Below are 13,515 nucleotides of genomic sequence, written 5' to 3'. Positions count from 1 at the left end.
TGGGATTTTACACTGAGTGACAGCTTTCATCCTGAGACCATCTTTCAATTCTAGATTTCATTATGTGTGAGTTTAAATTCTACCATGGTGGGATTTTAATGCATCTCCTCACAGCATTAGCCAGTGCCTCTAGGTTACAAATCCAATGGTGCAGGCTGCGGAGCCAAGAACAATGAGAAGGGACAGTGCACCATAGGCAGTGATTTTGATTTTGCCCATTTCAATGCTCTAGCAGGGCTAGAAAACTGATTAGAGATTTGAATGCAGATTTGCAGGAATTAGGGCATAGATTTGGAAGACAACAATACATTCAATGGATCTTGAATGAAAAATCAGGTTGGCAAGAACAGATGGGGACATTAATGTTTGTGAGGGTGGGTTTCCAGCAGATTTAGAAGCAAGGGATACAGTACCCGACCACAGGGAACTATTGCAATATCAGCCAGCCCTTGGATCCAACGCAGAAGCTCAGTGGTGAGGAGTTCAGCGGAACTAGTGTTTAGGGACAGGAAGGAGGTGTTGTCTCCAAAATAACAGAGTTGGTATTATCACTGTATAAGTAGTTAGCCAGCTCATCCATCAGCACGGCATCCACTTTAGGCATTCCCCTCCTTTACCACCTGCAAATGGCGAACAGCCCCAATAAGTCCCCAACTGTACAAATGGACAGGTTTGCGCGCCGCAGAGTAGGTTTAGGAAAGTTCAGACAAGGTGGAGTTTCGGACAGCGGTCAGGCTCTCAGCAGCTTTCCAAATTATGGGCCTGCTAATACTTCCGCAGCTTTCAGAATGCAGGGCAAGTTTGAAATGTTTGTGAGATCTAGAGGAATCATGTACAAGAGGAACCTCGATTACCCGAAGGACACTGGCGGAGACTGTGTACATACCTCGATCAAATAAATGTAAACAACGGATAACAAAATCGTCTGTTTAAAAGGGAAAATCCCTCTCTCAGAAAAATGGATGGAGGAAAATCGTTGGAAATCGATGGAGATACATCACCGGGAAACCAATATCCACTGAGGTTTCCAAGGGAAAAAAGCGTTGTTTGTGAACAACAACTGGTGTACGGATTGGCGTAAACCTCGGAAACCTGGCGATGTTCCTTTCAGTCGTGATGCCTACCCTAGCCGATGCGCCGGTTGATGAACCATCACCAGCCACAACCTGAGGCTGACCTCACGGTCTGAACCGTGCAGCCTGGTGGGTCTGCTGTGCAGTAATTACAGAGCGCTGACATGAATGAGGAGGCGGCGATAATCTCTTCAGTCATTAGATTTCCCCAGGTTGCGGGGGGCGGGGGGCGGAGAGGGGCTGGCAGGCTGGGTAGTTCCGCTGCTTATACTTTGAATTGGGCTGATCCTTTATCCGGGATCAGCCCTATTCAGGCAGGAGGTCCTGATTAGCATCGATACATTTACATTTGGATACTTTTACAATGTTACGGAGAATGCAGTCCTGGGGATACATGACAACACTACTGTGCTGTCCCGTCCCATTCCACGTGTTGTAACCTCAGGACATGCTCCTCTGGCTGGGAATGAGGGGACAGTTATTCAGGATGACAGTCACCAGGTTATTCCAGGTCAACCGGTCAGCTTTCATATAAAGAACTTCTCGGTGTGAGACAGGTGGGGGTGGGGGGTCACATCTCCCGAAAGAAACTGCAATAAATGGCTAGAAGTGGCAAGAATGTATATTTAACATTTTAATCAAGATATAGCCCCAGCATTTTTATTATTTTTTTTAAAAAAGGGAGGTAAAAGAAGATATTTACGTGTCGCTTCTCGGCGGGGCTAGCAGAGGTGTCGATAGCACCGAAGGCTCGTTGGACTTTTTCTTCCGTCTCCAGCTACCCCAACTTCTCCTCCTCCTCCTCCCGCCGCCAACTTGGGAGACAGGAGGGCAGCCCGGCTCCTGACTGCAGCCGCTGCCGCCGGCTCCAGGGGTTTCCTGGTCCCCCTCCTGGTCACCCGCCGACTTGCTGCGTTGGAAGACGCGGCCGATTCTCATCCTGAGCCCTTTCTGCGGCGGGCTCGCCCCCTCCGAGCTGTCCATGGGGGGCTCCGGTGGACGGGAGGTCAGTCAGTGAGGTGCCCGCGCTCGGGAGGGGCTGCTCCTGGGGAAAGAGCGACTCACTCGACCGACCCTGGGTGATCCCGGACTTGGCTCGCTCCCTTGGTCTGCCGCAGCAAAAAACAAACGGAACGAGAGAGAGAGAGAGAGAGATAGCCCCCGCTCACCTCATCTTCCACCACTCGACTGCCAACCCAAACAATTGACTGCTGTTCAAACAAGCATTGCGAAACCTGATGTGGAGAGCGAGATGGTGGGGGTGGAAATAATGCACCAATTAGGCCAGGTTTTCAATTTCCCGGTGCAGTACAGGTAACTGCTGTCTTCGCATGTCGGCGGCCAACAGGTTCATTTGGCCCAGCCTCCTGTTTGCATCTAAGTACCGCCACCAAATGTCCAGAGGGTACAATAACCAATATTTTTTTTTCTTCTTTCTTTCCCCCTGTTATCACTTCTTCCCATTGGCTCCAAATCAACAGGATAACAACTATATCTTTCACTCTTGAATAATCCGGGGAAGCGCAGCAGTAGTTGAGGATGGAACGGAATGAGTTCTGAAGGTATACGCTAATCTTGATTAACTCATTGCCAAGCAGCACTCACGGAGGGGTAATGAGCTACCACCCTGTTCTGGTCAGAGTGCACCTTGAATATTCGTGCCAAGTTCTGGTTACCAAGGAACAAGAAACACGCGGTACTGTGGCGCAACTGGAGTACGCTGAGCCTGTAACCCAGTGTTTGACGGATCAAAACTATCCTCTGATGTTTGTGTTGAAAACCCTAAAGGATAGTGTAGCAGTATTGTCACTGCACTAGTAATTTGAAGACCCAAGAGGGTATTGTTTCTAGGTGGAGGGCTTTGGTGGTGCAGTGGTAGTGCTCATACCTCTGATCCTGGAATTCAAGGTTCAACATGTACCTGCCCAGAATGACATAACACATCTGACCACTGATTTAAGAAACATTGAACATGCAGGTCCATTGTAGAGAAAATCTCTGAGACTAATGCTCCCTTGTCACGGAGGTGTGACACTGATTTGAAAATCACTGTTGTAACCCCTGTTGTTCAAGAAAGTATAAAGACAAAAGATGGAAATTTATAGGCTGATTAGCCTAACCTCGGTTGTTGGTAAAATTCTAGAATCCATCGTTAAGGATGAGACTTCTAAATTCTTTGAAGTGCAGGGTCAGATTAGAACAAGTCAGCATGGATTTAGTAAGGGGAGGTTGTGCATGACAATCCTGTCAGAATTCTTTGAAGAGGTAACAAGTAGGTTAGACCAGGGAAACCCAGTGGATGTTATCTATCTAGACTTCTAAAAGGCCTTTAATAAGGTGCCTCACGGGAGGCTGCTGAGTAAGGTGAGTGCCCATGGTGTTCGAGGTGCTACTGGCATGGATTGAGGATTAGCTGTCTGACAGAAGGCAGAGAGTTGGGATAAAAGGTTCTTTTTCGGAATGGCAGCTGGTGACAAGTGGGGTCCCGCAGCGTTCAGTGTTTGGTGCCGCAGCTGTTCACTTTTTATATTAATGATCTGGATGAAGGAACTGGGGGCATTCTGGTGAATTTTGCAGATGATACAAAGTTAGGTGGACAGACAGGTAGTACTGAGGAGGTGGGGAGGCTGCGCAGAGAGTGCAGGTAAGTGGAGTTGAAATGCCCATCAGGTATTATTAAATGGCAACGTGGACTCGATTGGCCAAATGGCTTTACTTCCACTCCTATGTCTTATGGTCTTATGGCACAGCTCAGAGAATCCTGTGAATTGGAGCTACAAAAAGATTATGTCATCAAGGATAGAATTAGTGTCGGAGTAAAGGATTCTTAAGGATTTTGAAAAGATTGGTAGCTTGGGTTGTGGGTAAGGTCATAGATTTGTTTGCCAAGCTGATGTGTTTTTCTGCAGACCTTTCACCACCTTTGTTCGGTGACATTGTCCGTATGCCTTCAGTGAAGCGTTGATGGTCTGCCCCATCTGGATTCTTTCTACAATAATGTGGCTGTTAAGGGAAGAGAAGCTGATGCTCAAAATTAGAAATATGTACAGTCTACCCAAACTCTCTTTATAACCAACTCACTCCAGCCCAAGTGCTAGGCTGGTCAATCTCCACTGCACCTTCTGCAGTGCAATCACAACTTTCCTTTTAGTGTCAACTGAGAAGTTTTTTAAACAGAACCAGAGACCATATCATGCAAACCAACAGACATTGGAGGAAAAGCCAACAGCCCACATGCCATTAGGACTGACATTGTAGGGATTAACCAAGAATAATATCATGCTTTGCCAATGCAGGAGAACAGTTGTTTGTCTAGTGAGTAATTTGGGTGATTCATAGTTTAAATAGTTGTGCATGGAAATTAGATGTTGTTTTATATGTAAAGGGGAGTGTTTGGATTGCAATTGAGCTAATGTGCTTCTTAGTCGGCTGTAATAATAATGTGACCGCTATCATGAGGTGTTTGCTGCAGGCAGCCATCTTCCACGCAATTCAATAAAGATACATTGCAGTCAAAGCTACTGTCCTGTCAGCTCAAAACAGAGCTTATTCAGAAATACGTTCAGAGATACATGTTCAAAGCTGAGTTGTAAAAGGTAACTTTAGAACTGATAGGGGAATCTCCCCACATAATAATCAATGTCTGAAATGCAACAGTGGAGTTGCAAATCCTGCCATCATTTCAGAAACAACTGGATGCTGTTATCTAGAAATATCAGGTTATCTCTCAATCACGCATTCAGATGGGTTGAATGACCTTGCTTCCTGGCAACTATGGCCTTACAATATCTTCAATTGAACAGAATAGCACATTCTTCAGCAATTAGTTAATTTATATTTTTTAAATATTGCAGTATGTAATGTCAAAGAAGTCCCTTTCACCTAGATTAGAATAATAGATGTGAAATTTTTGTAAGTTATATTCAACCAAAGTTAACCAAGTGCAATACTGCCCTCGGCGGAGAAAAAATGTAGTTTGATGACAACAATTACATACAGAGTTGATCATAGTGCTTAGTGTGTCAGCTTTCTTCAAATGACAAATAATTTCAAAGTTATTGTTCAGTCATACACCATCCATGGGATTTGATTACAGGAAACAATCAGCAGCTATGCTGTCTTATGTTGTGACGTGAAACAGTAATGAGAACTGTGTTGTAAATAAATATATACATGATAAGCCAAAACTAAGAAATTTGACTTGTGCTGGAAATAATTATCTTAAATATTACCTTGTACATTATATAAATAAAACATATTTCTATAAGGCCTTTCACTGCTTCTACATCCCAAAGAATCCTGCAGACAATTAAGTACTTTTCAAGTGTAATGACTGTTGAAGTGTAAAAATGTGGCAGCCAATTTGTGACTATGTGTTTCCTTGCACTCCCGCTAATCTAGAAATGTATGGCTTACACACATACAGTTCTTAATTTTCGAGACTTGCTTTAATATCAAATTTGTTTAGCTTTGAAAAGCAATTAATTGTAACAATTTTAAAAAGTGATCAGTTTGTAAGTTAATCTATTATATCCATCATGATCGTGTCATTTGCACTTTTAAAATTGGGATTCAGTTCCATGATCCTTACTTTAGCAAAAAGGCCATTATCCAAATATGAGTCCAAACAGTAGTTATTGTTGGGCTGTTGAGTGGGATGGGGATCATTTCACTCATGGTTAAAATGCTTTTTAACACAGAATCCTTCTCCAGTTCAGTCTTCAAAACTTTAGTTGACACTTTGGTGGGAGTGGCAAATGTTCATATCTGAAGCAGCTCCTCCCACATTATGCTCCTGTGCTTAAGTGTTCACTGCAGCAGCCCTCCAATCACTTGTGGTAAAACCCAAATGATATCTACAACAAATGTCCACAGACAAGCATTAGTCACCAGTTAACAATCAGGAGTAAACATCTTAACTAATTATCTAATCTCAATCCTGGTACGTCCAGTGATAGCATTTATGAATCTCTATTATATAAAATCACTTCTCCATATTTTAATGCTGTTTAGTATGGTGGAGTTTTGGAAGCTCTTTTGGGGCGGCACGGTGGCACAGTGGTTCAATTCCCACCTCGGGCAACTGTCTGTGTGGAGTTTGCACAATCTCCCCGTGTCTGCGTGGGTTTCCTCCGGGTGCTCCGGTTTCCTCCCACAGTCCAAAGATGTGCAGGTTAGGTGAATTGGCCATGCTAAATTGCCCATAGTGTTAGGTAAGGGGTAAAACGTGGGGGAATGGGTCTAGGAGGGTTGCTCTTTGGAGGATCGGTATGGACTTGTTGAGCCGAAGGGCCTGCTTCCACACTGTAAGGAATCTAATCTCTGCAGTTTGGAATGATGGAACTAAGGAAAAAAAGCAAAGAGAGGATTGTCCCCATCCATTAAACCTGGACTGTTTTCTGCACCATTCAATCCTCATATTTGACCAAAAACAGTATCCTCCTTTGACTCTAAATGTTTAGATGGAATTGCAAGTACATTTGAGATCTATGAAAGATTAACACTTCAAATGTTTCAGTAAATAGTATAACCTTCCTTACATACAAATCAGGCACATGAAAATCACTACATTTTTTAAACAAATCTTCACCACTTGTAGCTTGAACTTGGCTTAATGCCATAAATGCTGTGCTGTAGTAAGCTGACGAACAGGTCTCAACAATAATTCACATTTCACAGAGCTTTTAATGCTTAAAAATATCTCAATACATTTCAGAAAGGGTAAGTGGTCACTCAGTTTTAACAAGAGAAATCCTTGCAGGAATAAATGTTCCAAAATAAATAAATGTTCCAAAATGTACATGTTGATGAGATTGTTAAAGAAGGAAAACCAGTTAACAAATTGGAGGATTTGCAGACAACATGTGACACTTAGGAGACTGAATGTGTAGAGGGGAAGGACACAATGCAAGGTAGGTGAGTCGCAAGAATCAGAAGTACAGAAATATGGGGCTGGATTGTACTCGCTCCCTGGGACAGGCTGTGAGGTGAGAAGTCTGGCAAGATGGCAATGGGAAAGCAGAAGGGTGGTGTTTCCACCTCAGCTGGCAGCTTACTAACACTTGGGGGCCCTCCGTCATGGGGAGAAACCAGAAGATAAACCGTGGTGGACTCCAGGGGGAATCCTTTTCAGAAACCAATGAGCCAATGGAGCCCCTGCCACCCCCCCCCCCGCCGCTCCCCCACCAACATCCCAGTATCAATGGTACTGGGCTTGCAAAAAGGGACCCTATCTCTGGAACCTACCTGTCTGCTCCAAGTATTTGCTTTGAGGGCAGATCAATCAATGTGCTCTCAAACTTTAGGTGCAGTCCCAAGTGTGGCCACTTGTCCTAGTGGCACTGTTGAGGCTGTTCAGCTGACAGCCCTTTGATTGGCCAGTAGCTTTTGGTAGTAGGTGACTATCCTCATTAGGTCCTGTTGACTTTTGAAGTAGTTTCACCATACCTCCCCGCATGTTGCCTGATTTTTGACTTCAGTGATGGGAACCTCGCTGCCATAACTAAATATTGCTTTGGAAGGTGAAAGCAGGAGGGCTTACAGCTGAGTATTTTGAAGTGGACATATTAGCAATTGGGGAATCCACTGAAATGGTGATAAAGAAGGAGGATATTGTAAAAGGTGAGTTTGGCAGAATTCTGGATGAACCCCAATATTTGAAGACAGACCAAGAAAGCTAGTATAAGAACATTTGGACTAAATGAATTGGGAAATCAATAAACTTTCATTAAAGAAGAGGTGAGGTGGGTAAAGTTATGGGCATAGCAATAGGTGACGTTTTAGGTGGCTGTGAGGTTGGAGGTTCAACTAAGAGTGTAGAGAATTATAAGTTCAATCCACAGATTTGAACTAACCTTGACTTTTGGTTCAGTATTGAATGTGACAATACTATGGTCTTAAGAGGAGTGTTTTGTCCTGTTTTTTAAAGAGAGGGATTGGGGAATAGGTATTGAGTAGTCTATGAGAAGATAAACAACTCATGAAGCCTTGTGTTTTTTTTTAAATTTGGAAGGATAGAAGCTGTGGTCAAACCCCACTCACAGAACCAAGAGTTTTAGTTTTAGCATTTAGCAGTTGTTGCTGGGGTCTCAGCAGGGTTGGAAAGCAATTAATCTCTCCTTGTTGCTGCTGCTGTTCTCTCTCTCTCTCTCTCTCTCGCTCTCTAGGTTTTCTCTGGATGCTTTTCCTCCTGAGCTGTTTGCGGTGCATGTGAGACAATTTTGGTTACCTAATTTGCCTTTGGCCAAGGGTATGCTTGTGGGATGTTACTATATTGGAACAGTTACTATTTAGTTGTCTAATAATCCATTCATCTGTTAAGTTTTCCAATAAAGTTGATATTCCAGTTACTCTTTCTTTTGTTGTACTTTAACTATAGTGTTTGAATAAACTGTGTTGTACTTAATAACGAGTAGTCTGATCAATCAAATTGCATCCAGAACACTGTACCTCACATTTCCTTTTAAAATAAGAACAAATTATAGAGTCTAGGTTACCTTCTTAACATATTTAGAGGGGGTCTGGTCTGATCCATAGCATGAGGTCATAATGACCTGTAATTAATGCTGTTATTTAGGTGTGATGCTAAAGTGAGACCCTGTCAGAACTACCAGGGCTTTAAAAGATTTTGTGATCATATCCAAAAAGGCAATGGGGGTTCCCAGCATTCTGGTTAACATCAGTCACGCAAGCAAGACAAGGACAATTTTGTTATTCATCTTGTTGTTGATTGGTGTCCTGGCCTTATGTATCCTTCAACCAATGTCACTAAAACAGATGATCTGGTTATGATTGCTAGAGTGTGGGTTTTACTGTTCAGATAAGCTCAGACCAGATCTCAAACAATACATATTTACACTGTATACAGGAAAAACCTGTAGACATTCTGATTCTAAACTACTCCAGTTCCAACCTTCTGGCAGACTTTATTTCACATGACTACTGAGGTCACTGCTGTTGAGATAGCATATCTCAAAGGCTCATGTGTGTATTTCTCAATCCTGATTTCTACAATTTTCACTTTGCTGCCATTTTGTGGGGATGGGGGTGGGTGTTGCAGTTGTTGTGTGTGATTTGGCTGGCACATTTCCCACAGTACATCAGAGATCATACTTCAAAAGTGTTTCATTGCCTGTAAAGTACTTTAAGACATAGTCAGGTTATGAAAAACTCAAGAAAAGATCTTTTCTCTGAGACTGAAGTTTGGTGAAATTATTGGGACAATTTAGAGGGAACTTTATTCTGCATCATATGTTGCTGCGTTCTTGATATGATATTGAAGATAGTTCAAAAAGAGGATTCTTTACTGTTGATGTTCCTCAACCAATCAACACAAAAGCAGAATAAAGGCGAAAATGCAAGATGAATCATTCCCTAGGTGTTAACTAAAGGTGACTGCAAAGCCAGTAACTGCCCAGGAATTTAGAGAGTTTCTAAAGATTGATTTTGCAACTCTTAAATGTCAACACATCTGCCATCAAAATGTCATGAACTCTCAGAAGCACGTAAACTGTGTGAGTAGAGTTCTGTTGTTACTGAATAATGCACTGGAACTGGGACATGCCAGTTTAGTATTGCGATCAACACTGGCAGTATAGATGGCCTGATACTGCACCTACAAGGGGTCCACTGCATGCAATTGGACAAACCACTGTAGCAATTGGTGACTTGGAACCAGCAGTCTGTTTCTCAACATTGATTTCAGTCTTTGATTTGTAAAATAATCCCCATTGCAATGTTCAGTCTATCACTGATAACATTGTGTGGCACTGTACTTCAAAATACTCTCCCTTGTGAAATATACTTGGAAATGAACCTATGAATACATAATACATTGTGATTGATATATCCTGTTTGTTTTGGGTCAGATGTACTGATGCATTACCTTTGCTATTGTTTAGTTAAAAACTGGTGTAGTGCAACCCTCTTGTATTTAGAGGAGGAGATTGATTTTCAAAACACTAACTGGAATCTTGCGGAAATGATGGGGTTCTTGGCTGCTGGCAGGAGAGCTGATGGATATCCTGCATTACTTCTTTTAACAAAGGTCCACACATTGTTGTTGTGACAGTCCAGAGACTGACTCCAGATTCAAGAACCTCTCAGGAAGAAGTATCTGCTGCCGAAAGCTGCCAGCCTCTCATTTACATGTGGCCAATGAAAAAGATAGCCATTTTTGGGGATATATCATGAAGGAGAAGTTGATCCTATGTTGAGGCTCTCTGAAAGACAAAATTATTTTACAGACGTTGTTGTGGCTTGGCAGACAGGGCCTGGCAATGGTGGTGGGGGTGGGACAGGATGCACCATAACTGTGATAGGGGAGTGGTGGGGGATGTCAAGCCTCGCAGAAACCTGCTGAGGTTGTTGCAGGTGGTGTGGGGAAGTCCTCTTTAATCGTGTACTTTATTGGCAGTACAATGTGCAGCCATGTCACTGAAGTTTTTGCTGCTAGTAAAATGAATAGAAAGGGAAGATGTCCAGCTCCCTTCCTGGTGTTTACTGACATTGTTTTCAACCTTCCTCACATATTTGTAGAATCACAGAATCCTTATAGTGTGAAAGCAGGCTTTACGGCCCATTGAGTCTGCACAGACCCACCAAAGAGCATTCCACACAGACCCACTACTCCTACCCTATCCCTGTAACTCTGCATTTCCCCTGACTAATCTCCCAGCCTGCACATCTTTGGACACACTGGGAAATTTAGTATGGCTAATCCACCTAACCTGTACATCTTTGGGCTGTGCAAGGAAATCAGAGCACCAGCATGAAACCTACAAAGACGCGAGGAGAACTTGCAACTTCCACACAAACAACCACCAAAGCTGAAACCAGGGACCAGGGTTTCTGGTGCTGTGTGGGAGCAGTACCAGAGTCTCCTGGCTCTGTTCCATCTTCATTGAGATCCAGCTTAAAATATCTTTACATGCATCTGTGTCATATTTTGCTTTTTATTGCTCCTCTGATTTGCCTTAGGATATTTTATTACATTTAAAATGCTTTTCTACAATTTTACTGCTCTTGTGCCTTTCATCCACAGTAATTCTTTTTCTAATTCTGTCATTAATTTTTGTTTATCTTTTTAGCATGCTCCTACATGTTCTTTCACTCATGTAAATGAACACAATCTTTTTTCTCACCACAAGATTTATACAAGACATTTTTCCTCCTCATGTCACCTTTGATTTATTTATTTATCCATCTGGCTTCACATATATTCAATATGAACTTTCTGATTCTTACAGTTTATTTTTCCTATGGGCTGAATATTCAGCTTTTGAAGATTTTTCTTACGCTATGAAGTGTTTTACAATAACTTAGCTCAATCCATTTGGTTTACTTGCTCTTTTTTCTGGGAATTAGCCCCTTCAAAATTGTGTATATGGTTGATAATGTTTGGTGTTACTAAATCAGACCACATTGTACTTAATCTATAAGACCATAAGAACATAATACATAAAAGCAGAAACTAGGCCATTTGGCCCATCGAATCTGCTCCATCATTCAATCATGGCTGCTAGACTTTTCAACCCATTTTCCTACTTTCTCCTTGTAACCTTTAGTCCCCTTGGCAATTAAGAACTTATCTAACTCTGTTTTAAATATACTCATTGACCTGGCCTCCACAGCCTTCTGTGGCAATGAATCCACAGATTCACCACTCTTTAGTTAAATAAGTTTCTCCTTATCTCCATTCTAAGGGGTCTTCCCTTTACTGTAAGGCTGTGCCCTTGGGTCTCCATCTCACCTGACAATGGAAACATCTTCCCAATGTCCACTCTCTCCAGGCCATTCAGTATTGTATATGTTTCAATCAAATCCCCTCTCAACCTTCTAAACTCCATTGAGTATAGTATAGCATTCACAAATATTCCTCATATGTTAAGCCTTTTATTCTTGGAATCATTCTCATGAACCTCTTCTGGAACCGCTCCAGGCCAATACATCTTTCCTGAGGTCTAGGGCCCAAAATTGCTCATAACACTGTAAATGTGGTCTGACCAGAGCCTTAAAAATACATTCCTGCTTTAATGTTCTAGTCCTTTCAAGATGAATGCCAACATTGTATTTACCTTCCTAACTTTAGAGAGTGCAAGTTTACCTTAAGAGAGTTCTGGACTGGAACTGCCAAGTTGCTTTGCATTTCAGATTTCAGAATTCAGAAAATGGTCCATGCCTCTATTCTTCTACCAAAGTGCATGACCTCACATTTTCCCACATCATATTTCATCTGACTCATCATTGTAGTATTTCTGTATCCAAGAAGTAAATCACTGATATTTCTTGTGCATTGTCTTTTTTAAGTACCACCTTGAGATAAGCACTGTTTCTTGTGGCTTTCCTGACTTACTGCATCCACATATAGTCATGCATTGACTCCAGACCACTTGGGTTTTCTGAATATTAGCTGATTGAAGTCTCCCTTGAAAATAACCTTCCTGATCTTACACATCCACTCCATCTGTTTATAGAGTGAATTGTGTCTTTGTGCTCCCTAAATGGTCTCTACCATACCATTGCAGTTAGATTGGATGCTTTGTTTAATTTCAATAAGTCTAACCAGAGTAACTCATTGTGTAGCTTTTTCTGACAACAGAAGCAACATCTTCCTACCTCCGGAGTGTCTCTAACATACATTTCAATCTGATTTAAATCAGTGCATTTTCTAAGTATCCTAAAATAGTCATGAACACTGAGGTTGTAAGAAGTGACATTATGTTTGGAAACAGAATATTCAAGTCAATGGGAATATTTTCTGTGACTAGGAGATAGTAAGGACCGCAGATGCTGGAATTCTGCTAAAGTGTGAGCAGTGTCAATTTGGTAAACAGGGAACACTGCAAGAAAGTAGCCAACAAAGTGATGAGTAATACCTTGTGACTTTGCTATTCTTGTAACAAGTTGAATGTTGCAATAAATGCATTTATACATTGTGCACTTGTGCCTTGCCATAATCACATGAAATTTTCAGCAACTTCCTTCCACTTTAGAGTGTAGCCTACAAACACAATATTTGAAACTTGATGTCAGAAGTATGAAGCTGAAATTACGTGGATAACAGCACTGCAAGAGGGCCAGCTCCTCTAAAAAGTGGGAAGGAAGCAACTGTATTGTTAGGCTGAAAGTACCTCATGGGTTCTTCAAGATCTGATCAAAATGAATACAAGAAGACACGTTTGCTTCAATACATTGCAAATTTATTAGCTTAATCTATAAACTAATGAGTGAATATATCAGCTTAACCACTTTGTAAGTAAACTAATAAGCCAATCTATTAGCTTAAACTACTGTGTATGCATGGAAACTTTTACTGCTTTTCGGGTAATCGGGGACTGGGGATTGTGGCACTTGGAGCTCCATGTCAGATTCCATGACATTGGTCTCACAACCACAGCCCAATGGCAAAAGTGTGGTCTGACCAGTCCATTCTGGCCTGACC

At 42.0% G+C, this 13,515-nt stretch overlaps 1 protein-coding gene across 2 annotated transcripts in view; it reads right to left on the bottom strand.

Moving 5' to 3' along the window:
* LOC122548418 (uncharacterized) overlaps positions 1-2,208 on the bottom strand; it is a 209,367-nt gene extending 207,159 nt beyond the window's left edge. For both annotated transcript variants that reach the window (XM_043687046.2, XM_043687047.2), the window contains exon 1: positions 1,777-2,208. In XM_043687046.2, coding sequence (XP_043542981.2) covers positions 1,777-2,057 — 281 coding nt within the window. In that variant the 5' untranslated portion in view covers positions 2,058-2,208. The remainder of the gene's footprint in view (positions 1-1,776) is intronic.
* Between the last annotated feature and the right edge of the window lie 11,307 nt (positions 2,209-13,515).

Source organism: Chiloscyllium plagiosum, unplaced genomic scaffold, assembly GCF_037043375.1.
Source record: "Chiloscyllium plagiosum isolate Xiang-an unplaced genomic scaffold, Cpla_swu_hap1 HiC_scaffold_3, whole genome shotgun sequence".
NCBI classification, from domain to species: domain Eukaryota; kingdom Metazoa; phylum Chordata; class Chondrichthyes; order Orectolobiformes; family Hemiscylliidae; genus Chiloscyllium; species Chiloscyllium plagiosum.
The sequence above is the reverse complement of the archived record's forward strand: the minus strand, read 5'-3'. Positions and strand labels throughout refer to the sequence as shown.